This window comes from Fistularia commersonii, chromosome 13, assembly GCF_037954325.1.
Source record: "Fistularia commersonii isolate RoL2024-O1a breed Wild chromosome 13, RoL_Fcom_v1.0, whole genome shotgun sequence".
Lineage (NCBI taxonomy): Eukaryota > Metazoa > Chordata > Actinopteri > Syngnathiformes > Fistulariidae > Fistularia > Fistularia commersonii.
Genome location: NC_141296.1, coordinates 13,775,180 through 13,802,799, shown reverse-complemented (window position 1 = coordinate 13,802,799; position 27,620 = coordinate 13,775,180). Strand labels below are relative to the sequence as shown.

Sequence of the window (27,620 nt, the reverse complement as noted above, 5' to 3'; positions counted from 1 at the left end):
TTGCTTTGCTGCTTTGTCTCCTTCCCTTTCCCTTGTTTCCTTCCTCCCGTCAGGCCTTTCTCTGCCATCCGTTCTCTACCTCCCCTCTCTCTCTCCCTTGGCTTACGGTGCCGCTTCCAGATGTTTTTCATCCGGCTCTTCGTCGCCTTAATCGATCTTCCTGTCCTTCGCGTATGTTTTCCTTGTCCGGTCGTCCCATCTGTCGCGCGACAGCGTGCGGACGTGCGGGCCGAGGCTGCCGCCGCGAACGCCGCCGCGAAACGACGGCTCCGTTTTTTTTTTTGTTTTTTTTTTACCCCCTCACTTTTGGTGCTTCTGGGCCCCCAGACCCTTCTCCCTTCCCCTACGGCTCCCAGGTACTTTTCTCCCACTTCACTCTGGCGCTTGGGAGTAGATAAACATCCACTTAGCCCCGGGAAGAACTTCCTCCCTCTGCGATCTGCGCTTTCAACACCTCCGGGCTGCCGGCAGAGACGACACTTAACTCCCAGCCCTTTTGTCTGCAACGGTGAGTGCCGAGGTTGAGTCATTAATCCCGGGTTCCTCTCGGCGTTGCGGCCGGGGGGACCGGGTGGAAAGCGAGTTTAAGACCGTCGACGCCGCGGAGATACGAGGACGGGGCGGGCGTGTGCGCCCCCGCGCACGTGCGCGCGTGCCTGCGCGCATCTGCGGATGTGAGTGTGTGCGTCTGTGAGCCGCTGCAGTGGGAGGAAACCGAAATTGACAAGATGATAATAGGGCTTTTTCACTCAGAGGAAACAGGGTGAGCCTTAAAGTATCCACATTTAAATCTGGATAACATATCTATGTCAAAGAAACCGCTGCGCTGGAAAAAACCTGATACTGTTATTGCAGATGCTGGAGACCGATCCTTCGGGAGGCGGGACAGGATGTTTTTTTTTTTTTTTCTTCTTCTTTTTCATCCCTCTCACTGAGCAGATTGTCTTCCCGGTGACTCGAAAACGGCTGTGTGACATTACGGCGCGACTGTTTTATAACATGTGTCATAACGCTTCGCCCCGGGCTTTAGCGGGGTCCTGCGGGGACGCAGGGAGCGCCATCCCGCCTGCAGGGAAGCTTAATTATCCCCGTTTTATGTCTTAAACGCTGAACATTAAACAAATCCGAGTTAAACAGAGTCCTCCGGAGGACTTTGTGCAATATATACTGTGCAATATTCAGAACAGAATATTCAGAATATTCAGAACTGTGCAATATTTCATTTCATAACAGCTGCACTACAATTTTTCCTTTTATCATACTATTGTGCACTCCTTACCTCACTTGTTACTAAGACACTTATAGTTTTTACCACTTTTTTACTAAGACACTTTATAGTTTCACTGAGACACTTTATAGTTTATTTTTATTTCTAATTCTGCCTTTTTCTTTTTGTTATTTATTACTGTTATATTTTCTGTAACTCTGGCACAACAATTTCCTTCGGGATTAATAAAGTTGTTCTCATCTTATCTTATCTTATCTTATTCTCCTTAATGAATTAACCCCCATTACAGCTACAATTTCTTACAATTTCTTTCTGTCTCTCCGTCACGGCGACGGCTGTGAAACCACGCAACGATCGCCGATCCGACGGGCCGATCAATCCGTCTCTGTCAGGGAGGAGGCCCGGGCGACGAGCGGTGTGCCGGGAAGATCGGGGTGATGAATGAGAGGGGGCGAACACGGGGTCAAAGGTCGGACAAGGAAGCTCTCGGCGAAGGAAGTAGGAAGACGGGACCTCCCCCCCCCCCCCCCCCCCCCCCCGGGAACATGCATTGCTACCGCAGAGGCTCCTGGACCGGCATTTCGGTTCATTTTCAAGCAGCAGGTTGGAGGCGTAAAACCAGACGGGAGGATCACTTGGCGTTCATTTTGTGCGCTTTTAGGTTCGTCTCCCGGAGGCTCGCTGCTATGGGCCGAAAAAGACTCTCCCACTGGAAACCAGGGAGGGCGGTGTTGAGTTCAATTTTGATAGTAGAGCATAAATGAGCCTTCGAGCTTCACTGTTTTCTGACTTGACTGTTTCTTGAGTCGAACTTGAACGATCTCCCCGCTTCTTTGACGTTTCCTCTGCGTCACTTGTGTGAGCCTGAGTATTCTGGCTGTTTTCTGGGTCATTTTACGCCAATTATTTTGGCAATTAAGGCTGAATATATTACCGTAATTTCCGGACGATAAGCCACGACTTTTTTCACGTGAACAACGACGCGGCTAATACATGGACTTTTTTGGGTTGGGGACGCTGACGAGCTTCACGCCGCAAAACGTTTATCCTCGTCACATCGGACCGATGAAATGACCGGAAATTCTGAGTCCGTTCAACTCCGACACCGAAGAAGACGACTTCGACGGTTTTAGCGCGCAGGAGGAAGCCCGAGATAGCGATCGGCTAGCCGGCGCGGCTTATATTTAGGTGCCCTCAATAGTCCGGAAATTACGGTACTTATCTGTTTTCACGAGACAATTTTGCATCAAATAAAGTGATAATAACAGAAAAACTGAACTAAAAAAATCTCTAAATTGCATCCTAAATTGCATTGTGCATGTTTTTAGGAACCACACGGTGATTTGACACAGTAATTAAATGAAGAAATCAAGAGATTAACAAATCAGCAAAACGTACATATGAGCCGTTTGCAGACTCAGAACTGACCAGCTCAAAATTTGGGGACTACCCTAATCCAGGGGATCCTTTTTATTTTTGCAAACCCACAAGGGTTCATTAAGGGACCTTGGTAGAGACCGGTGTGACGGAAGTGTCTGCGACATGCACCTTTAAACCTAACACTCAAAAATAACCCATGGGAAGAAGACGAATACAAGGACAACACGGAGGGGGAAGCTGCCACGGAAATAATAACCATGATCTATCGGCGAATAGGAGATGGTTCCGGGAACTGAGGTTCCTGGATCCTCTGCTTTCCCGATGCACGATGAAAGAGGTTCATGAGCTGCAAAAAGTTCCTAAATGCGAAAGCGGCGATACAGTAAGCCCCTGGCCAAAAAAAAAAAAAAAAAACAGGAAGGGCCATCTTGAAGGCCAAGCTCTATATGACCCGCTTCACTGGCCAGTCGGTGCCCTGCATGTCCGACTGGAATTCCCTGGATTATCTCGTCTCGGAGTTTCCACTTCCCAGCTGCTCATTAACACCTGATTTATTTCAACGGTACCCCCCGCCCATGTCCGAATCCATCAAAAACGGCGGGCCAACATATCCATCAGTCACAACGTATAAAAATGACAAACAGCTCATCTGTATAACGTGCATGAAACGTTTCAGCACCAAGACGCTTACATTTCGGATTCGTTTTTTTTTTTTTTTTCCCCTTCTTTCTCCGGGGCCGTATCCATCATTCTGAGCTGTTTACAAAATCTGAGACAAGGATTCACCGATCACGCGGTTTACGGCGACGCTTCAGAGAGCGTTCTTCCATCTCTGGCAAAGGCATTTTACATTGATGGAGTTTCTGGAATGCCTCCATCCCGTTATTGCGCTTATTTTTATTTTTTTGGTTTGTTTTGCTTTTGGCCGTATTTGGCAGATCCTTCCATCTGGACCTGATGTGAGGAGAAGCACCTGCACCCGTCAAATTCCCGGCGATAATAATTCGCAAGTTCGGACGAGAGCAAAATAGTAACGGTCTGAATCGGGTCGAAAACAGAAAGATCTTACTGGGGGAAAAAGTGAAAGGGAACTTACTTTGATAGCCAGGAAGTTGAGGCCGCTCTCATTGGCCAGCGCCTTGGCGATCATGGTCTTGGAGCATCCCGGGGGTCCGTAGAGCAGAACTCCTTTGGGGGGTTGGATCCCCAAGCGGGTGAAGGCCTCGGGGTGTCTCAGCGGCCACTCCACCGCCTGCCGAAGTTTCAGCTTCACCTCCTCCATCCCGCCAACGTCCGTCCAGCGAACCTGTGTGGCACAGAGTGGATTTGATTGGAGCCGAGTGAACTCGTCATTTTCCGGAAAAGTATAAACCCTGGCGATATAACAAAAAAATACACGGATTGCATAAATCAGGTGATATTTGGTTGAATGCTAAATTTACTGCTGTGATTAAAGTGTGCGGTTAGCTAACCAAAACACAACGTCAACGCAATGTCATTTCCTGTTGATGTTTTGTTAGCATTAATAATGTTGAAATGAATTCTAATAAATCCTTAGTAATACAAAAGAATGGGACTCAAATGTAGATGTAAACAAATGACGCCCAAATATGCATCTCTATTTCACAATAATGTTATGACTTTCCATCACTTTTGAAGAGAGAGATAACAAAAATGCCAATTATTCTCAATTCGGCCCCTTCAAAGTGAAATCTTGGGGTTATTTTTCGATCTAAGCGTGTACAGGTATCCAGTGTTTCATGTTTTGCCGCTTCAGGGATCTTCACAACCAATCATCTGCCTCCGTCTTAACCAGGGGTGTCAAACTCAAATACACAGTGGGCCGAAATTCAAAACTGGGACAAAGTCCCGGGCCAACATTGATATTTATTGAAAAAAACCTTCCTCCAGATGTAACAATGAACCTTTTCATATGGACCCAAACAAGTTTTGCTTAAAAACTAAATATGGAACACGAATAGTTTAATACTATACCATATATGCAACTTAATATTGCACACATGCAAAATCCTGTGTTCTGCCGAAGTAGCAGGGTGCCGGTATTAGCATAAGGTTGCTATGACTACTGTCAACAGAGGAGAGGGCGTTTATGGGTCCTGTTGTGATTTTCATGCCAAAACACCAGCAGAAAATTCTGTTATTTTAGAATTAGCGGTACATGCACTGCAAACTATACTCTAAAAGTCATTTGATACGGCTTTGGGGGCCAAATATAATTACGGTGCGGGCAAAATTTGGCCCGCGGGCCAGAGTTTGACACCTATGATCTAAACCCTCTTTTCTGTATCCACTTCTCTCACAACATCTCTTTCACTCCATCCATAAATCTTCTTTCTTGTCTTCCTCTAAGCCTCGCGTCTGGCGCTTCCTACTTCAATCCTTCTACATCCCTCCTCTCTAAATGACCAAATCATCCCTGTCTGACCTTCTCTCCAAAACATCTAACATGTGCCGTCCCTCTGATGGACTCATTACTAATCCTATCCATCCTCACCCTCGAAGAGAACTTCAACATCTTCATCTCTGCTATCTCCAGCTCTGCTGCCGGTCTTTTCCCCAAAATCACGGTCTCTAAAACCATACGGCATCGCTGGTGTCGCCGCTGTCGATACAACTATCTGCCGGGATTTCGCTCGCTGACTCGACGGGGACGACGCAACGCGATTTTTCAGCAACTCATCATCGACTATACCGAGAAATCATCAAAATACAGTGATCCCTCGCTATAACGCAGTTTACTTTTCACGGTTTCGCTACTTCACGGATTTGCATCGTGCATCGTGTTCTGCTTTCTGATTGGCTAAAAAAGTCACTCCGCTTCTTCTATACCTGTGCGTCAATAACATCGCAGTTTAATATGTACACGTACGTCAAACAGCTTGCCAAATTTACATAACGTACGTGCAAATTCTCTTGCAGTTTCCAGTTTCTCTAAAACCCATAAAGTTGACAAAACGCTCTGGACAGACAAAAGCACCTGCGGCAGGGCCCAAAAGGCAGCGGAAGATGCTATCTATCGCAGATAAAGTTAAACTTCCGGACATGCTAAGGGAAGGTAAAAGCTATGCGGCTGTAGGTCGGCATTACGGAAAGAATGAATCTTCCGTTCGTTCCATAAAGAAGGAAGAAAAAAACATAAGGACGACAGCAGCGATAAGTTTTAATAAGGATGCAAAAAGGGTTGCGACTGTCCGCAACGAGACCATGGTGAGGATGGAGTCTGCATTAGCTCTGTGGATTTATGACTGCAGGAAAAAAAAACATTACGTTGGATACAAACGTTATCTGCACAAAAGCGAGAATACTGTATCAAAACTTTGCTTTGATGATTGAGCCTGTAAAATGGTTTGTTCTTTCTTTTCAATGTATAATAGAGTATTTAATTGTATAATAATTGTAAAAAAAAAATAACGGTTTCCACTTCACGGATTTTGCCTATCACGGGTTCTTTTTGGAACGTAACCCCCGCGAAAAACAAGGGTATACTGAATCCCCCATTTCCTGTACCTTGTACCTAAAAAATACTTCTTGTTTGGAAGACAAAAATAACAGGAGGTGTTGTTGACTGTTGTGGAGTTCCCAGATGGACGGGACGGCTATTCGATCATTTGATCCCGAGCAAAATCTAAATCCTGCCGGGGTGAAAAAAAAAAAAAAAAAAAAAAAAATCACCGGCTGAATAACATCCGCCTTCATCATCGGCACGTAAAAAGGTCAGTCGTAAGGCGTTTATTGATTTCAGACTCTGGGAAAGAGGGGAAAACAGCCCCACTCACCCTCAATCCCAGGGCAAAAATATACTATCAAATATCATATACCCCCCCCCCCCCCACACACACACACACACACACACACACACACACACGACCGGGGAGGCCAAACTTTGAGGAGCCAAAACTTTGAGCATTAGCAAAAAGGAAACCATCTGGTTGGAGTCCCATCAAAATGTCTCAAGTCATTTTATCGAAAAAAAAAAATGGCGGCGTTATTTGTATTACCGAAGGCGGTCGATGATAACGGGCAGGGGTCGGTTCCAGGCCCGCCGATGTTCCTCACGGCCCTAATCTGCGCGGCTCAGAACACCGAAAAACTTGGCCGGCAGCGAGCGCAGCAGACCAAACAAACTCTGATTGCGCGCTGATGTCACCGGCGTTCTCATATAACCCCCGCGTACCAACACCCAACCTCCGGGAGGAACTGAAACGCAAGAATAAATTGCTCAGAAACGATCAGTCCTTCAAGGATGAATACAGAATATAGAAAGGATTTAAAAAAAAAAATAAAAGCGGAGGGAGTCGGCCAGGAGCTATCCGTCTGACAAAAGGAGGGAAGGAGGGAGTCCGGCAGCGGAGAAGCCAGATGAGATAAAGTGGATAAGAGAAGAGAAGCTCTCGTCCAAGAACGTCTCAGAACCCTCATCCTCCCGGGCTCATCCTTCATTAGCCGACCTTTCATTCTTCCCTCCCTCTCAGCGCTGCTCCATCCATAACCCTCTTCCTTCCCCCCCCCCTTCTTTTTTTTTTTTTTTTTTTTTTCCTAATTCACCTCCTGACATTTTCTTCCATCCTTTCTTTTTTCTCTCTCGTCCGCCGGGCGTCACACTGAGTGCTTCCACATAGTCCTGCAATAAATACCGCGGCGAAACCCCCCGCTGTCCGACTGCGGATTTGCACGTGCCGCGTTTGGGTTTTACTGCCCTTGTCCGGATGTAAACGTCCGGGTTTAATCACCGCAGCGCCATGTAGATGACGTGACCTCTGACCTCAGGGACGGATTCGGATTCTCCGGATTGCTCGTCCTTATTTTCACCCGAATGAGCAAAAAAAAAAAAAAAAAAAAAAAAGTGAGGCGATTTTCACGTCGGTCGGACGGGAGCTTCCGATTGGTTGCCAGGTGAAGATGGCGATATTGATCCGACGTCAATGCCGATCAACTGTTCCTGATGATTTCTTATACAGGTCATCCTTCCTATTAGTTGTCATGATAAACATCTATAACTTTTGGCAACTTTCTACGTTTTCGCCGTCGTAGCTTTCGGTGAATCGCTATGGTAACCGGAATACTTGCAGTCGCTTGGGTTTTCTGTTTCCACGTGTCTCGGCCGCACTTTCTCCCCCCCTTTATCTTGATTTCTGCCGCTTCTTCTTTCTTCCTCTCCTCCCCTCCAGCTTTTTTTTTTTAATTTTTTTTTTTTTTCCTGACCTCCTCTCCTCTTCCGTGCTCCTTCCCCTCGCCCTCCCTCCATCCACTCTCCTGCCAGAGGTAACACATCCCAGGCCACCGGCCCCGTCTCTGGGGAACGGAGCACCTAATGGAAATCTGGCGTCCGGCCACATACTGTAAATACCGAACAATTTATGGACGGCACCGAGCGAAGGGGCGGCGGGGAGGTCGGACGGAGGGGAGGGTTTGCACAGATGAAGAGCGAGATAGGCCGGATGCAGGGAGCTCATTTGGACGTCCAGGGTGAAATGGAGCTGACATAAAAGTGACGGCGGGGGGGGGAAGCAGGTGGGCAGGGAGGAGGAGGAGGAGATGGACATATGGAGGGAGAAGAACAACAAATAAAAAGATGGGTTTTCTGCACAGTGGCGGGTATTCACGGCTGGCGGCGGAGAAACGCACCGTAGCAAAAGTGCATTTTGTTTTTTGTTTTTTTTTTAAAACGGAACTCGGTGCCCAGATGTCATAACAAATCAGCTGTATCCCAAAGGGTTATTAATTATGTTTTGGGGGGGGAGGAAAAAAAAAAAAAAAAGGGAAAGAAAATATGCAATCTCCATCTGCTAGTGAAGATTTATGGCGACAGGGTTTTCAAGTAAGCGACTTCTGGAACTCCCAGTCCAAGGAAATATGGCAGACCGAGTCAGAAGCTTCCTTTAAATCAATTAAATCAAAGCGAGAAATGTTTTCTCTCTTCTACTTTTTTTCAAATCCTCTTCTGATTTATCTGCTTTTTTTGGGGGGGTTTTAATTCTTTGTGGCTACAATATCCACTTTATCACCGGTGAAAAACTTTAATACAATTTACAGCTGCATTTTATGTGTATTTTCACGATCTCTTCTTTATTTTCTATTTATTCCTTGATAGGGGCAAAATAATCAACTATAACAGTGTCAATAGGCTAAGGAGACGATTCACTTCTTTTTTTTTTTTTTTTTTTTTTTTAATCATTGGAGTTTCCTTTATTTAAAAATCCCAGATTCTGATAGGATTCTCGGAAAAGCCCGAATGAAGCATCAAGATCTGCGCTTCGATAAAATCCAGTATATTAAAAAGACGGGGTTTTTCTACGAGCCAATAAAGTCGGACGAATAACACACAGGAAATAACCTTCGCTTCGATTCACTGAAACCGCGGTCCAATTCCTCGCAGGAAACACGCTTGGCGTCCGGCGTGCACCGTCGGTCTGGCGTGGATCGAAAATGTAAGGAGTTTGACAGGGTTATAGATCGACGCACGGCGCTTTATTTTGAAAAGGATGTCTGTCAAAGCGCCGTAAATGAGGAAAACGGAGTTCCTCGAGCTGGTTTGTGATTGGTCAAAAGGTGACGCCCAACGATTCAATGATTCCTCGATAGGATCCCCAGGTTGTGCGCGGCCGACCGCTGGCTGACCCCCTTTATTCTTAGTATTTACAAAAAATAAAAAATAAAAATAAAACTATAGCTGGATTTTTGCAAGCTGTTTTCATTTCCCAGAACCAGGAGGTCAGAAAATCCCGCCTCATTATCCGATGACGTTTCGGTTCCTGTTCCAGAATCAGACTCAGCTCAGAAATGCATTTAATTTAAATTTTGCATAACGAGTTAACTTACCCAGAGACACTCTTCATCACGCAAAAGTAGCAGCAGTGGCAAGTTCTCATTTAATTTACTCTTAAATTCCTAAATTCTTGTTTTACCGTTTGCAACAAGATGCGCAGCTGATAAGAATCTTATTGTCTCATTGTGTTTAATCTTTTTTAAAAAATGAGGCATGTCTCGCAGTAATAATGTGTCTGATGCATCTGAGATTCACCACCTCGCACGTTGAGTCGGAAATGACGAGCCGAACCGACCGATCAGTGCAACGTGCTTTTGTCAAAATAGTGGCCTCAATCGGATTGGATGTTTTTGACTCACACCTCACACACACACACACACACACACATCACACCCCCTCCCTTCCCTCCCCTTCCTTTTTTTTCCTCTTTCTTACTATGAAACCCAGTTATTATCTTTTACTGTTGTTTTCCGAACTTTACAAGCAGCCTCTCAGGATCTGGCTCTTTGATGGGATGGAGAGGAGGGTTGCTGTGGGTGGGGGCAGATACGTGCACGCGCGCACGTGCAAATGCAAGTGCACGTACAGGCAAACAAAATAAATAATCTTGAAAGAGAGAGATGAGGGGTAGGTTCTAAAAGGCTTGTTACGGATCTGCCAAATGGAAATATTAAAACCAGACAGCTGTGGAAGATGATTTCTTTTAAAAAGAAAAAGAGAAACTGGTGAATAAGATGTCAAAAAAAGGAGGGATCGCCTGTCACAAAACAAACAAAGGGTTTAAGGGGGAACTTCAAAATTTATTTACATGTAAAAGGAGAGCCGTAATCTGCAAAAGCTAAAAAAAAAAAAAAAAAAAAAAAAAAGGAAAAAGCTCTCGGTACGTGATTCGAGACGTTTTCCGAAGGAACTGCAGGCGCGTTTTCATCCGGCACCACTGGAAGTTTCTTATATAAAATGGATTAGAAACAAATGTTTGCACTCATGTGGATATAATCAAGTCCGGGGGCTCTGAGGCCGGCCTTTCAGCCGAGCCGCGCAAAAAAAGGGGGGGGGACGTTTGGGGGGGTTTGAGAGAAAGACAGAGAGGGAAAAAAAAAAAAAAAAGAGGAAAAATTCCGAACCCTGCTCCTCTCTCTCTTGTTTCCAGGAACCGGCCGTGAGGACTGGACGTCTCTGGGTGTGCTCAGTGCACGGTGCAACGATAGGATGGACCTCTCTTCTTCTGTTTTTATTTTTTTTTAATTTTTTTTTTTTTTTTTTTTTGAGGGGGGATATGTTGGCAGGAACGGTCACAGACCCGATCTGCTTTCAATTACCGGTGGAGGATGATGTGAGTCCTTTTCCTGTCCCCGTTATGTCTCACACATGCAAAAAAAAAAAAAAAAAAAAAACAAAACACCAAAACATCCTGGAGTCTCTACCGCAAGGCCTCCTCCCATCCACCGCCGCCACCCCCTGTTGCATCTTCGACCCGCCGAAGGCAAAGTGATCGATCTCTCCTCCCGCTGGGGGGGTTTGCGGAAACGACCACGGGGGTCGGTCCCGCTCTTCCGACCCCCGACCCCCCCCCCCCCCCCTCGATCCCTGGGATCTTTCAAGAGATCCTCCTGTTGATGAACCTTTAAATTCATCTGTTTGGCCCAAACCTTCACAATTGTGTTTTAAATGAAGTGCGTTGGGTTGGGTTTTGGGGGGTGGGGGGGGGGGGGTGATGTAAACCAGTCTGCTTCCTCCCGGGGCCGCGGCAGGGTCGACTGCAACCGAGACATAACGAACATTGATTACAAGCGCAGGGTCCAATACCGATTGTGTCATTAAAGATGATGCTATAAACCAGGCAGGCCTGCGGTGGGAGTCTCTGGAGATTGCTCCGCTATTAATGATTATGTTTTTCCGTGTATAATCTTCCATAAAATATTGCCGTTTGGCAATTTCACTGAAATCCGTCATTGCTTCTTGCCCCCCCCCCCTCCCTCCCTCCCCAAACATCCTTTTCCATTTCTACCGCAGCCAGTGAACGACTCGAAAAGTTCAACACGCTCCGTCAAAACTCTGAATCGGGAAACAAAAATTTTACAACCGGACCAATTTTTCTCAGTGATGAGACATTTATGGCAAAACTTCAGCTGTAACGGAAGGGCGACCACAACCGCCGTTCACCCACGAACGTCCCCGGAATCCCGAGAGATACCGCTGCTTCCTCTTAGGCCCCTGTTTTCGCTGCAGAGCCGGTTCCACGCTAGTCTGGTATTTTTGATTTAATCAACTTGAATGATATCAACTGATTCAAAATCAACTCCCGCCCTCACTGCACATTCACCAATCCATTCACGAGTCAGTCAAAGTCTTGGTCAGAGCTAATTTTAGCTTCTAGGATGCTAGCTAAGCTGAGTCGGTCAGCGTTAGCTAGCCAAAAAGCTAACAGCTTCAGAGCCTTACTCTTTCCTGGCAACAACAATATAAGGTGAAGACGCAAACACACAAGACTGGAAGTAGGAATACGATGGAGGAGCAGTAGATCAGATTAGATTCACCTCAGCTTTAAATTGCGCCAGACGTCTCATTTATGCTCGCCGTTAAACCCGCGCACGGACAGAGCCTTCTCTCCGAACTCCGCGTTCATTTCCTCCGTCGCCGGTGAGCTTGCAGATGCAGCAAACAGAGCAGAGCGCAGTTTGCTAAAGAGCAAACAAGGGGAAGGAACACAGTAGAAACTCCGTCTACGTCCCGCAAATTATTTACCTCGGTAAGATGGGAGGAAAATGGTATTTAGCTAGCTGAAGTCGCTCTCTTTTTTTGTCGCCGACGCGACGGCACGGGATGTAGATGCTAGAAATAACAGGTGATAAACCAGAAGTGGCAACATCCGCTACCTCGGCCTCGAACCCTGTTGAGCCGCATTTTGTAATAACGGTGCATTTTGTAATAAACGTCCAAAATGTAATCACTTTTTCATTTCATTTTGTAACAAAGCCGCATTTTGTAATAAAGCCCCATTTTGTAATAAACTGCCCCAACGCATTTTGTAATAAATTTTGCCGTATTATGTAATAAGTTATTACATATTGAGAAGATTATTACAAAATGCACTTGGAAATGTAATAACGTGGTGCATTATGTAATAACAATTCTAAAGCATAAGTTTGTTAATTGTATTTTATTTTACTTAAAAGTATTTGTAAAAGCTAGGCCTATTATTAGTATCACTGTATTAGCCTAGTAGCAGTACTTAGCAATTACTATCAGTACACTATTCAAAGGTTGCATTAACAGAGAATATTCTATAAATTCCATGTTATTACATTTCCTAGAGAATAAAAAAGTTGCAAGTGCATTTTGTAATAATCTTCTCAAAATGTAATAACTTATTACATAATGCAGCAAAATTTATTACAATATGCGTTGGGGCAGTTTATAACAAAATACGGCTTTATTACAAAATGAAATGAAAAAGTTATTACATTTCGGACGTTTATTACAAAATGCGCCGTTATTAAAAAAACGCGGCTCAACAAACCCTTACGGACGTCCGAGACGACACGCCAGCCCATCCCAGAATTCTGAAGGCGGCGGGAAATGCTGCTCGGCGGAAGCGGGTTTGAGATCGGTAGCTCCGTCGCTTTGCATCGAGCGCTTCGCAGCCAAACATCATTCATGTCACATCTTTTTTTTTTTAAATGAAATTCAGATGGGGAGAGAACGGTCAGCTGGACGCTCTTATCGGCAGGATCGGCATCATTAATTCACTCGCTGACAGATTACATCATGAGAACAGGATGAAAGGATCTTTAAATGTTGTCATTTTCATCCGTCCCTCTCATCACCATAAAAGCAGAAATGGATTTTTAGTTTTTCGGGAGCCTATCGCAGCAGCGTCACCAACACCCTCCAGCGAACTTCTCTACCAACTGTACCTCTGGATAAGGTCTTTACATTACATTACATTATATTACAGTCATTTAGCGGACGCTTTTATCCAAAGCGACTTACAAAAATTGCAATTCAATAGCTGAAGATCCAAAGTACCAGTAATCGTTATTCAGAAGTCACCACTCTACAAAATAGCCATCTCAAAACCTTATACATACATACATTCATTTCTTGTCTTTTTTGTTGTTTTTTTTTTGGGGGGGGGGGTGCTAAGTGCTATTAGCGGTGTATTGCTCGGTGAAGAGGTACGTTTTCGGCTCACGGCGGAAGATGGGCAGCGACCCCGCTGTTCTGACCTTTCCCGGGAGTTCGTTCCACAACTGAGGAGCCGAAAAGAGCCGAGACCGGTTCGATCGTCGGCCGGGGGCTCCGAGCGATGGGGCGGACGGTCGCCCGGAGGCGGCGGATCGGAGGGGACGGGTAGGGACATGTGGTTTGACCGTATCCTGAAGATATGACGGGGCTGTACCGTTCACCACCAGGGTCTTGAACTTGATGCGGGCGGCTAGCAGGAGCCGGTGAAGGGACTTAAGAAGGGGTCCCGGCGAGTTCGGACAAAGAGGAGAAGCCTACCTTGGGGACATCGACGGCCACCTCCCTCATGGCGCTGGGCTTCACCACCGACATGGCCCACTGAAGGTCCTGCAGGGTGACCATCACCTTCCCGGTTAGCTGCCGGTCCGAGGGCGGGCTAGAAGCTGCCAGTGCCCTCCTGAGCGCGCGGAGTCCTGTGGGAAGACAGCGAATCAACATGGCCGTCCACTATTACACAACTACTATTTCATGAAAACATCCCGAATCATCGGCGTAAAGCAGGGTGGTGAATTCCATCAGAATCGCCCGATGACGTGAATTCACGCAACTTGAAACGGTCTCAAGAAAGGGAGATCGACCAGAACGTGCAGAGGGATTGACCCCGGACACGAAGAAAGCTGGTAGCTGTATTTTTTTTTTCTTTTTTTTTGCTTTAAACCCAAAATTGGTCTAACCGTTCAGGCTCACACTTGTCATGTAAGACGCGGGATGAAGGCTAATTCCCCCTTTTGACATCGGAAACAATCAGGCCGTCATTATTTTGGGGGAGAAAAGAGAGGAAGCCGAGGGAAACGGAAGTGTCGTTTAAAGCGCTTCGGGTTGAGACGCCCTCGTTTTCTAAAAAGCATTAAGCGATTTTACAAAAAAAAAAAAAAGAGGACGGTTAAAAAACATACAAAACAAAGATGAGTCAATGCCTTTGCATTTTTGCTGTCCCCCCCCCCCCCGAAAAAAAAGGGTCACAGGAAACCGTGCTGAAGAAGAACAGCTCTGGGCAGAGTCGGCTTTGCAAAATGATGAGGCGCTGAGTGAGCGCAGGCATACAAAACACTCCCCCGAGACAAAAAGTCACCAAAAAAAAAAAAGAGGAACGTGTTTATTCACAGAAGAGACAGGTTTCGCGTGCAAGAGGCTCTTTTTTTTTTTTTTCCGGGAGGAATGTGACTGCCAAGCCAGTGATTTCACACGTGGTGGGTTTGAAAACAAAAGCGTTTCGCTCAATCGGCGCGGCCAATGGCAGCGGGCTGAGCCCCGCCTGCCAAAAATCTATTAATATTTTAAATGTTAGCGTGGTTTTCGTATTTTTATGATGGACAGCTGGACGTGCCGCGCTTCTCCGGAGTTCTCCGCCGGACGGGAATCCGACCGAAAAAAGGCTGCCACTTCGTCCGGTGTTTTTTTTTTTTTTTGACGCGGCGCTTTGCTCTGCTGGATTCAAAAGCCGGCGCGTGGGTGTTGATGGGTTTATCACGTTACCGTGGCGAAAGAGTAACACGCGCTTCCAGGAGACGCCGTTTATTAACCAAGGCGCCGACAAGATCGTAAAAAAGGAGGACTTAGTTGAAAATAAATTCGGGCTCACATTCTGACCCAAGCGATCGATACATCGGGAACTCCGCGCAGCAGTTTCCCGCGAGTTCGGCCTCTCGTTTTTCCAGCTAAAAAAAAAGAAAACGTGAGCGGCGCTTTTTCAAGAAGGTGTGAGGAGTGTGTATTGGCGCTTGGGAGGGAAGGGGAGGGTTGTAAGCGCAAGAGAATTACACCTTAAATAGCGGGAGATTGCAGTTGCAACAAAACGAACCGCGATCACGTATCCGGAATCCCGGAGTCGGCGGATTAGACACACGCGTCCCTGGTGAAAACGTGTCCACGCACACATCGCAAAGGCCCGGATTGAAACGCCTCGCTTCCTCTTCTGCGGCGGAGACGAGGCGGTTAAAGCTCGGGGGGGGTTACGATCAGACAGGCCTGCATCCTGTTTATATTTTGCAGCGCTCGAGTGACTTAGGTGAGGGACGGATCAAGAAACGGAGCGAAGTCCAAACACAATGAGCGCAAGCACGGCTTGTCTTCCGCCCGAGTGTCAAGCCACGGTCAATGCGTTCCCCAGCGCAGGATGTCTTTCACTTCTTCTTTCGCTTTTCCTATCGCCGCCCGCCCACCATCCATCTCTCTCTGGATCCCCCGGGGGACCAGACATCCCATCAGTCAGCCTCGTCGTCTGCGTTAGAGCTTTTCTGAGAGCGCCACAGCCTCGCGTGCACAACAAAAACAGCTGTGCCGGGTAAAAAAAAAAAAAAAGGAAGACGGCGGAGAGGAGGGGGGGGGCAGGATGTGGATGGAAGCTGAGGTGAGGAGGTTGATGAGGACCATCGGCGAGAACATCAACGCCATCTGTGCGCGGCCCAAACCGCCAGCTGCCTGCCTGCCTGCCTGCCTGCCTGCCCGGTGAAGGCGTAAGCCACCGGAACGTGGACAGAAAACCCAGAGGATCTCCAGAAATACCTCCTTCATTTTGGAGTTAGAAAACAACCAGGGTTCACGCCTGATCCCCCCCCCCCCCCCCTCGTCTGCACCGCCATCTCCGCACCGTTTCGGTAAAAACCGATGGATTATAATCCACACCACCGGGCAACATGGGTGCTTGGTATTTAAACATCTACGGCAGGAGTGTTATCTGGTTCGATATGTCGCTCATCCTGAAGTCCCATCTGGACACTGGATGTTCTTTTGAAGAAACCGCGGTACCAGAATAAGACGCTTCAAAATAAAGATACTGCAGGATTCTACGGGCCCAGTCGTGGAAACGTGACCGATAGCGATATCTTTTTTTTATGATTCGGAGTACTCCTTGTTTACGCCAGGTACTCTGATATTTTTTGGTCCACAAAATTTGACATAACGTCACCCCACCTCCTCTTAAGACCGACATCAAGCCTCGCTCCCAACTCACAAGTCGAGTGCTAAGGTCGGTGTCTAGAGGAGACTGCAATGTTCCTAAAAGAAAGTCTGCCTTTTCTCAATCCGCCTTTTCCTATAAAGCCATCAAAGAATGAAATGGGCTTCCAAACAATCTAAGGAACATGACTGATTTTTACACCTTTACACGTGACATTAAAAATTGGATTCTGGAGCACCAAACATGCTCAAACTAACAATGCCAGACAGGTATTTCACCCCCAAAGTAATAATATCACAACAATAGCACTTTCAACTTGCAAAATACATATTTTATTGCCTGTTTATATATTGTACAGTTATTTTATTGGCTATCTGTATATTCTATATATATTGTCTATTTTGTACAGTTTTATATTTGTATTGTTTTCCCAGGACTACAAATGGAAATTAGCTATGAGCTAAAATCTGGCACAAAAATCTCTGCCTTTTAATGTCATTGTACACTGTCCTAATAAACTTCTAAACAAACAAACAAACAAACAAACAAACCCATGCAGTATTACCTACACCTCTGGGGCTACACATACACTAGCATGCAGCTACTCAAAGCTACATCACTGCTTCATCGTGCAAATGCGGGAGTTTGAAATGGGGTTTCGCCTAATGGGCAACATGGCGATCAGTTTTGTAAACATTTATTTGTTGATGGTTAAGGTTTTCAGTATGGAGGGAGTGATGTCGACTGAAACGATTAACTCAGCGGTTCGCGATGGCTTTGGAGGAAGGATAAAAACGACAAAATACATTTATAGAAACAAATTTTGAAGTGTACAAACTCACAGTGGGCTCGAGGTGCACAAGAATCACCCATTGCCGTAAAATATTACGTTGGCGATGCCTTTTCAATTTAGAGGCTAAATATTTGGGCCAATGTGTCATGTGACCAGGACTAGCCTCTTCACACACGTCAAATTCCTCAGAACGGGCGGGAACCATTTTTTGTAGCGCCCGATAAGCAGGCATGAACCCCAATAGAGGTGTTCTTTCAGACATTTATTCCAGATATTTCATTCGTCCAGTCGTTGCCAAACCTTCTTCTTCAGTCACTCCTTTACAAAAAATAAAAAATCGAATCGGAGCAGAAGCCATTGGTTCATTTTAAACCCCCTGAACCTTGTTCCGGTCGCCGTATGTATCTCAATGGACGTAGGAAAGGGTGAACAAAGAGGCGATCGGTTGGACGTTTTTCGCTCAGAAAAGATTGAATTCCACGACCCTGTCGCTCCTGACGACGACCCTCGCGCAAAAAAACAGCCCTTCGGAGAGAGTGGAGGTTCATGAGTCTGGCCTGATCGCACGAAGGCCGGCGGAAACCCGATTCAACAATGTGACTTTAACATTTTGCTACAGGGAATTTCTCTCTCTCTCTCTCTCTCTCGATCTCCTGACTCCTCTTGGCCGACTCCACACACACATTTGGTTTAGTTATGAAAACATCCGATGGGAAGGGAGAAGGAGGAGAAAAAAAAAAAAAGAGAAAAAAAGAGGAGAGGCAACACAACAGGATTTAATCTGAACCTTATGCGGACTCGTTCGCTTGGTTCTGTTTAGCGCTCCTCCTCTCTAGAATGCTTCGACTTCTCAAGAGATCTGGTGGGAATTGAGAGGAGAGAAAAAAAAAAAGATGAGGGGGGGCTTAATGTACAAAAATGCACATTTTGCAAAACACCGCGCCGGGGCGCAATGTAGGTACGGGGTCGAAGGAGGAGATCTCATTTGGTTAGTTGGTTTGGCGTTTCGGGACTTGTCTTAATTACGTCGGTCCAAAATAGACCCTTCTTTTTTGGGGGGGTCACATCCGCTGACACCGAAAAGAAAAAAAACGGAATAGAAAACATCTTTCCAGATGACTCCGACTTCCTTCCAGCTGGTCGCTCCGGCGCACGGTAACACGACGGGACGCGGCACTCGCTAAATTAAACGCTGAGCATGTGCTTCGCGGTAACAACGGGCGTCATCCTTATTTAACAGCACTTTGGTAAACACTGATGGCTTGAAGCCAACGTGAAATGCACCATCAGGAGGACATTCTGGCACGTTCTGCAGGGGAACCACAACCGTTCCAAATCCCCGACTAATGCCAGCTGCAGGAGGGAAAACCAACCAACTCTGGGGTTTTTGAAGTGACGATCCTTTATTTGTTGTTGTTTTTTTTTTGGGGGGGGGGGGGGTGGAAAGAAGACATAAAACTAACAAACCGCTGCATCAGAAACTCTTTGACCGGCGGAATTCTGTCTCGCCCCGCAGACTGAGCGGGTCATGTGACCAGGAAGGAAAGTACATGATATGAAACCAAGGCTCGCCACGTTAGCGGCGTCCGCTGAGCTGCAGAAATAAACTTCGGGGTCGTCACTTGAGCCGGCGCCACTAATTTGTTTAGATGTCTTTTTGTTTTTTTTTTTCAAGCATTTGACCCGCAGCCCTGTTTTATGCATTTGGATTCACATGCACATTAAAAACACAGGTCACCTGATGGCCCTTATTGGGGATGGAGGTACCTGCACTGAATTAGCACGGGCAAAGGCAATGTGAATGTATTTAATACAAAAAAAAAAAAAACACAGATGATTTACTGACTTATCAGGATGCAGCGACAAAAAAAAAAACAAATTCCTCAGTTCCACTGTGGTTCAATGTCACCATCAGAGCAGATGTTTGAGATGTTTGTCCCCACCCCACTGCTGCGGAGGAGACGCAGCAAAGCCCCATTGATGAATCGGCCCGGGCGCGCAGGTCTGGAGACGCTGGCTGGCGTTTAATATCTGCATATTTGTCGTCCAATCAGTAACGCGCGCATTTCTGTTTTTTTTTTCCCTCCTGCTTCACAAGAGCCCCATTGTCAGAGCCAGGCAGATCATCGCTCAAGTCCAGCCCGAACACAGGAAGGTGTGTCGAAAAAAAAAACCGAGTCCAAGCGCATTCCGACGGGGAAGAGTCTGGCTACGTGTGTGTGTGTGTGTGTGTGTGTGTGTGTGTTTTTTTTTTTTTTTTTTTTTTGCAATGCCGCATTGTGCATCGCCCGGCCCCCCGGACACCCACGAGCCCAGGCTGAGAGGCCGCACTGTCCTCAGATGAATTGTGAAATACTTTGGGCATTACACCATTACAAAACCGCAGGAACGTTTTCATTACTCGCCGGGGCTTCCGGAACACTCTTTGCACCTGTATTTACAATACCCAACATCTGTTCCCGGGGCTTAAACACCACAATAATATGTGCTCCGAGAGTGCACGCACGCACGGAGGCACGTGCACACACACACACGGATGACAAAGACAAATACGCTCTTGTAGAAAGCATGTGCAGACCCACACAAATGCATACAGTCAAAGCTGAAGTAATACACACACACACACACACACACACACACACACAGCTGTGACTGTGTAAAGGTAAGTGCCGGGGTTAAGGAGTACAAGCAGCACATTTCCGGATTTTATAAACACAGGCCTCAAATAAACCTCACATGCTGATCCGGCTGATATTTATGTGACCTGTCCCGAAATTCCACAAGTGTCTTTAAAAGGAGAGACGAGTTGGAAAAAGCTCTTTATAAGGCCAGGCCGCGGCGGTAAACATCATTTAGCACTGTTTGGGACACCGAGTCTTCCACGGCGAGATTTATGTCAAACACACAAAGCTCCGCTCCACATTTTTTTTTTTTCCATATTTGTTTTGTTTTCCACAGCCAAGCGAATCTTTGGGCTCGATTTCCTGCACCTGTCAGGCCCAAGAGATCAATAGTTCAGCTTCCACAGCGAATACTTGGCTTTTGGAGATTTCCAGTGAGTGTGTGTGTGTGTGTGTGTGTGTGTGTGTGTGTGTGTTAGCCAGATCGCTTTGCACGTTTACAAAGTAAATCGTCATGGCTTTGGAGTTTTCGATCGGACACGTGTAGGTTTTAAATGCGCCGCTTGATCTTTAACGCGGGAAATAACTGGGAGACCGAAAAGCTTTCAGCTGCTCGGTTGTGTGTTTATCATTCCACGTACTCAATTTTACTAGCCTCTTTTTGTTCCGATGGGCTTCCCCTGTTTACAGAGGCTTGTAAACAGTGTGTCCGGATGTGGCACAAACTAAACAAGCAAAAAAAAAAAAAAAAAAGCGCACGCACGCAGGCACACACACACACAAACACACACATTAACACTGTTTAGATTGTGGAAATGAGTCATCCGCTCGGGTCAGGGGGAGAAGCCCGACGGCAGCAGGACGACTGAAAGACGCCGGGAGTCCGCGTGATCACACAATGTCGCCCCCGGCAACACAAGACTCCGGGGGGGGGGGGGCGGCGAGGGGATGACGGGCCGCCTCGTGTCACCGGGATGTGGCTACGAACGGGGGTCACGGTGACATCCGGGGCCAAAAAACTGGCAGGAAATGGTGACGTTTGGAAGAAAGGAAAGATGGAGGGTGTTCCAAAAAAAAAAAAAAAAAAAAATGATATCCGTAACCACGGCGACACAGTTAAGCCGTTCGATTCATCCTTTTCACTCCCTCGATAAAGTCATGAAAATCACTTTGTCGGTGAGGAAATTCAGATCGGTGGTTTCACAAGCAAGAGATACGACGATAGGGATTAGCGTGAGGATGCAAATGCCGCCAGGGGAGAGGTGGGACGCCAGATATCATCGGAGGGAAATCCGGTGCTGTGCATCCTAAAGTGTGGGGAAGTATTTTTCTTTATTTTGGTTCAGGGACGCCGTCAGTTTTATTGTCGTTTTTTTTTTTTTTTTTTTGTTTCCCCCGTCACACATTTGCCCCTCCGCCCGATCCGCAATAGACTTTTTTAATGCATTCATGAGCTTTCAGTGTTCTCGTAGGCAAACCTTTTTGGGTCAAATTGCCATGGCAACACTCTTCTATGGCTTGGTGAGTTGGTTCAAAATATAACTGATCCGTCCCCAGGACTGGCCTGCGTTGCGATGAATATCCAATACCATCTAGTAATAGAACTAGATTCTGGATTTCACCGGCATTAAATATCAAATGTGTTGATGGATCATTTCATCATGTAAGCTCTGATACCAAAACACACACACACAAAAATACTTTCGAAAGAAAATGGCCTAAAATTGACTAGGGATGTATCAGGATCAAGGAGATTTACTTTTAACTGAGATGAAATGCTTAAATGACAGCATCAGATGTCAGGAGGCAGACATCGTTGCATCATCGAATGTTATATTCTGTTCCTATGAAGATGTTTAGAAAATATATGAAACATCTAAATAAATTAGAAAATTGCAGCATCCACTCCTCACGTCTGACTTGAGGACTGGGACAGAGAGATGTGACGCGGGGCCACATCGGATGCGGCAGAAATACTGTCTGGACCGTATTTACGAGGCGAGTCGCTGGCGTGCCGTCCCGGCATTTTTCTGCTGTGACTAAAGGGGTCCTGCAGATCATTTTAATACCGGCCGTAAATCTGTCCGCCCGGGGGGAAACCGCGATGAGAGCCACGTCCCCTTCAGACGAGTCCGATAGGGAATCGGCATCCGACACCGCGGAGCATCGTAGATTTACTGTTGGGAGCGAAATCCTGTTAAACATTAAAAAGGGGTAAAAAAGTTCAAAAATACTCAACCGCTCCAGCAGAGGAGGGACTGTGTCGACAAAGTTTAGTTGCCAAAACCAGATGTGCTTTTTTTTTTTGTTGTTGTTTTTTGTTTTTTTCCTTTTGCTCTATTATCCACCGGCAGATGCAGACGAGGCATCTTGCAATATACCGTCTGTCCACTAGAGGTCCTCGTTCTGCGTTATCGTAGCATCCTTTCCCCCGCAGCAGCAAACAGTGAGTGTATTTTGTTGTAAATAATCTGACAGATAGTTGACTCGTGATGGAGTCGGACGTAATCGATTCGAAAACGCGTCAATCTTAAAACTCGAGGTATTTCGAGAAGTTCCGATGACCCTGCAGAGGGACCCGTATAATACGTCTAACACTGGAGGTGGCACGGGGATGTTTTTTGAAGAAATACATTTTACACTTTACAAAATACTTGACATTTCCCTCAGTGTGCACCTTAATGGTAATATCACTCAGTGTGCACAGCGGCCGGTATTTTCTGTTTGACTTCGATGGGAGGAATGGGGGTTATGGGGTTATAGAAATGTAATTTGCTGCAAAGACTACGAAAAAAGACTCAACGAAGGAATCTCTCATGTATCAATCTCAAAATTATAAATGATACATTAGTTATAAACGTAATATAAATTCATGTCAGCATGCATTCATTCATTGTCAACACCGCTTATCCTGCACAGGGTCGTAGGCAGGGCTGCAGCCTATCCCGGCTGTTATTTAGCGAGAGGAAAGGGTCACCAGTCGATCACAAGGCAACAACAAGAGACATAAACCATCCATTCACCCACAAATTTACACGTCATGTAGAGACAAACCAGGGTCTCCTCGCGATGAGGCGCTGCAAATGCGTATACACTATATGGCCAAAAGTATTTGCTCACCTGCTTTGACTCGCATTAAGTGAGATCCCATTCCTAATCCACAGGGTTTAATATGACGTTGTTCCACCCCTTGCAGCTATGGCAGCTTCAACTCTTCTGGGAAGGCTGTCCACAAGGTTCAGGAGTGTGTTTATGGGAACTTTTGACCGTTCTTCCAGAAGCGCATTAGTGAGGTCACACACTGAAGTTGGATGAGAAGCCCTGGCTCTCAGTCTCTGCCCTAATTCATCCCAGAGGTGTTCTATGGGGTTGAGGTCGGGACTCTGAGCAGGCCAGTCAAGTTCATCCCCACCAGACTCTGTCATCCATGTCTTTATGGAGCTTGCTTTGTGCACTGGTGCACAGTCATGTTGGAAAAGGAAGGGGCCGGCTCCAAACTGTTCCCACAAAATTGGAAGCATGGAATTGTCCAAAATGTCTTGGTATGCTGAAGTTTTCAGAGTTCCTTTCACTCCTGAAAAACAAGCCCACCACCAAACTTCACACTTGGCACAATGCAGTCTGACAAGTTCCGTTCTCCCGGCAACCGCCAAACCAAGACTCGTCCATCAGATTGCCAGATGGAGAAGCTCGATTCTTCACTCCAGAGAACGCGTGGTTTCCACTTCTCTAGAGTCCAGTGGTGGCGAGCTTTACACCACTGCGTCCCACGCTTTGCATTGCACTTGGGGACACGTGGCTTGGATGCAGCTGCTCGGCCAGGGAAACTCATTCTATGAAGCTAATCTGAAGGCCACTGCAGTTTGGAGGTCTGTAGCGATTGACTAAAGAAAGTTGGCGACCTCTTCGCACTATGCACTATTCCGTCAGTTTACGTGGCCTACCGCTTGGTGGCTGAGTTGCTGTCCTCCCCAAACACTTCCATGTTCATATAATACAGCTGACCCATTCTTTCACAAACATTTTTAGGAACAGTCTGCATGCTTAGGTGCTTGATTTTACACACCTGCGGCCATGGAAGCGATTGGATCACCGGGTGAGCGAATACTTTTGGCCATATAGTGTACCTACAAGACATTTCAGTGTCCCCTGGCTGGCCGCCATCAAAGTTACGACCAACTGACCCGGACCTTAAAGATCACTATGTCTTGACCGTAACACTCGGCTGGGCAATAAATAAACCCACCTCTTCATTGAAGGATCCCATGGATCCTTGCCGTCATCTACGATCAAGAGCCGACATGACACGCCTGATTGTCACTGGTTGACGTCAAGATTTCACACAGAAAGTGCCCCCGCCGCCCCGTCCATCCCCCTCAGCAGGCCGAAATAGCCCTATTCCCGGATCTATCGGCAGCCCGCTATTGTAATTCGGGCAGGAAATGAACTGAAAGGGTGCGCGTGTGAGTCCCTGCACTTTCTCTCTGCAGCTTTGCAGGGTGTTTTTGGGGGGTCTTCATGTGCGTGACCGGCGCATGCTGGAGCCACTGTCACAGCCAGGGAGTTAAAGGGGGGGCTTTGTCTTTATTTGGCAGGAAGCCGTGCGCTGAGGCGAACACCCCCCACCCCCCCGCGGCTCATTGTTACCTGGCCAGTGCGAGGAAACAACTGCGGTTCCTTCTCGAAGTGTTTTTCTGCCTTTTCGGCTTTTGTTCTATTCTATCCGTGGAGGTGAAGGAGGAAAAAACAGACTGACGGGTGTGTTTGTGTGCCGAAGCCGTACGGGAGTAACACACCCCTCCCGGGTGGTTTCTGTCATTTTGTGCTGCAGCGGAGCATCTGTGCAGGGAGCCACTGCAGCGACGGACGGACGGCTGATGAGGCGGACACAAGTTTCCTTTTCCCGTGAGGAAGAAAAACGCCGCTCTCATATCAGGGATGGCATTTATAATATAAGCTAACATTAGCACGCGAGTAAAAGCGAAATAAACACGGCCAAAAAAAGAAGTTGGTTTTAAAACTGTCTCGGTGGGTTTTTTTTTTTTGAATCAAGAAAAAGTTATTTGAATCTTATTTTAATGAACGGCATGTTGGGACATTTATTTTTTACAGAGCTAAAAGTGTTGTGGTTTGTTGTGAAACACAAAATATGTTGGTTTTTTTTTTTTTTTGGAGCGGGTTCAATATATGCTTCAAAAGATTATTTCTGAGAAATAATGAAAACTAACTGGAATTCATTTACCTTTCCCATCTTACATTTAACAACATTAATAATCATAAAAACACATTATAGAAATAATTAGAGACAATAATTCTTATTTGAGCTGTTTGGGTTTCCAAATGTTCTAAATGTAGTAACGTCCTTTTCCAGTCAATTTCACACATGTATATCAAAGTCATGTTGAAGTCCCAAAGCGGGAAAAAAATAAATAAACAGAAATAAATAAATCATATTGAAGCCTGGAAGATATTACCTAAATGTCAGAAAGAAATTTCCCCAGTTGGCGCGCATTTCCTTTTAAATCTGCTCACAATAACTTAGCAGATTAGATACAGGGAGACTTATAAATAGCTTGTTTTTAAATCCTAATTACAACAAAAGCAGTGCAGTTGTTACTTTTGAAATTTTAATGGAACTTTTTGTTAAGATGCGGTTGCATGAGCAAATGTGTGTGTGTGTGTGTGTGTGTGTGACAGCGAGAGAGAGACCTCATTTCGGAGGCTGAGACCTGTAACGTTTTAAAAACCACTGCGCGGGGAGTCGTGAAGTTAATTTCCATGACATTTCCAAAAAACCGCACAGACATCACCGGGGCCTCGGAACAGCTGTCGTCATCTCCCATGACTTTTACAAGTTTTCACTGACCTTGTAAAGCCTGATCCCGCTTTTAACTGGCTGACCTTCCTGTCCTGCGACTTTTGTGCCTCACAACTTTTTATGTCATGTGATAAATGTGAGCGAGTGGGTGGAGCGGCGGTGCGTCAGGTCTACATGTTCTCCGCCTGCCTGCCTGCTTGGGTTCTCCAGGTTCTCTGTCTCGCTCCCACGGTAAGAAAAACACTCGGCAGGTGTGTTTAAATTCTTCTTGAATTTAAAGATTGACCGGCTGGGTGTCTCCATAAGCGGCCCTGTTGAGCCGCATTTTGTAATAACGGTGCATTTTGTAATAAATGTCCAAAATGTAATAACTCTTTCATTTCATTTTGTAATAAAGACGCATTCTGTAATAAACTGCCGCATTTTGTAATAAACTGCCCCAACGCATTTTGTAATACATTTTGCCGCATTATGTAATAAGTTATTACATTTTGAGAAGATTATTACAAAATGCACTTGCAACTTTTTTATTCTCTAGGAAATGTAATAACATGGAATTTATAGAATATTCTCTGTTAATGCAACCTTTGAATAGTGTACTGATAGTAATTGCTAAGGAGTGCTACTAGGCTAATACAGTGATACTAATAATAGGCCTAGCTTTTACAAATACTTTTAAGCAAAATAAAATACAATTAACAAACTTATGCTTTAGAATTGTTATTACATAATGCACCACGTTATTACATTTCCTAGAAAATAAAAAAGTTGCAAGTGCATTTTGTAATAACCTTCTCAATATGTAATAACTTATTTCATAATGCGGCAAAATTTATTACAAAATGCGTTGGGGCAGTTTATTACAAAATGCGGCTTTATTACAAAATGAAATGAAAAAGTTATTACATTTTGGACGTTTATTACAAAATGCACCGTTATTACAAAATGCGGCTCAACAGGCCCTGTGACTGACGGTTGACCTGTCCGGGTTGAAGAGTTGGGAAAACGCTAACGCTCCTGCAAATGCATGAATTGCTATTCCTTTTTCTTTCTTTGAACCGCCGTCACCTCATGAGGAACCTTCTCTGAGAACGCTGCCTCTCTGCGGAGAGTAAATCGCGCTTCTCCACCGGAGAGCTTCTGCACGGCGGCCCTGCCCTCCCCTCCTTGGCTGGAAACGCAATACACCGCGTACCCCCGGCACCGGGACCACCCAGGAGGCCCCGCTTGGGGTCACGCAGTCGCAGGAAAAACAAACAACAAGCGTCCGTGCGCACTCGCACACACATAACCACGATCGAGCGCGTGCAGATGGGCGCTTATATAAGCCGACGTTCCTGTTCGGCGGACGCTATTTTCTTTATGCGAGGTGGATTTTGGTCTGCGGCATCGGGGGGCCGGAGGGGTTCGCAACAAGTGGTGGTTTTGGTGGTTTCTGACAACGGGATCTGTAATACCGCCGAAATACTCGACTTCCTTTTTGAAGAAATATCAAAAGGTTTGCTGGCCCTTTTCAAATGGGCCACAGGCGAGTCGGGAAGGAGAACAGTAAGAAGAAGAAGAAGTTGAAAAATCATTTCGAGGAGGAAATAAGTCGGGATGAATTGCGGTTCGGGCAGAGCTGCACAAGCAAAGGTGGGGTCGAGGCGCTGGGGGAAGATTATAGAAATTTAGCAAAGGGGAATCGGTCTGAAGAAGTGCAGAATAATTGTTCCCAGTGAAAAAGTACTCAGGTCACTAAAGACATGGTGTAAAAAAAAAAAAAGGAAAAGGGACTTTGTGTTGTACCGCATTTCAGCACGAGGGTCACAGAGCTCCCCGTTTAATACCGAATTTTCGCCGCATT

At 46.1% G+C, this 27,620-nt stretch overlaps 1 protein-coding gene across 3 annotated transcripts in view; it reads right to left on the bottom strand.

The window, feature by feature from the left end:
- Positions 1–27,620, bottom strand: part of afg2a (AAA ATPase AFG2A) — a 139,827-nt gene that overhangs the window by 95,775 nt on the left and 16,432 nt on the right. For all 3 annotated transcript variants that reach the window (XM_086158224.1, XM_086158225.1, XM_086158226.1), the window contains 2 exons: positions 13,902–14,056; positions 3,705–3,914 (listed from right to left, as the gene is read on the bottom strand). In XM_086158224.1, the coding sequence (XP_086014350.1) occupies positions 3,705–3,914; positions 13,902–14,056 (365 nt within the window). The remainder of the gene's footprint in view (positions 1–3,704; positions 3,915–13,901; positions 14,057–27,620) is intronic.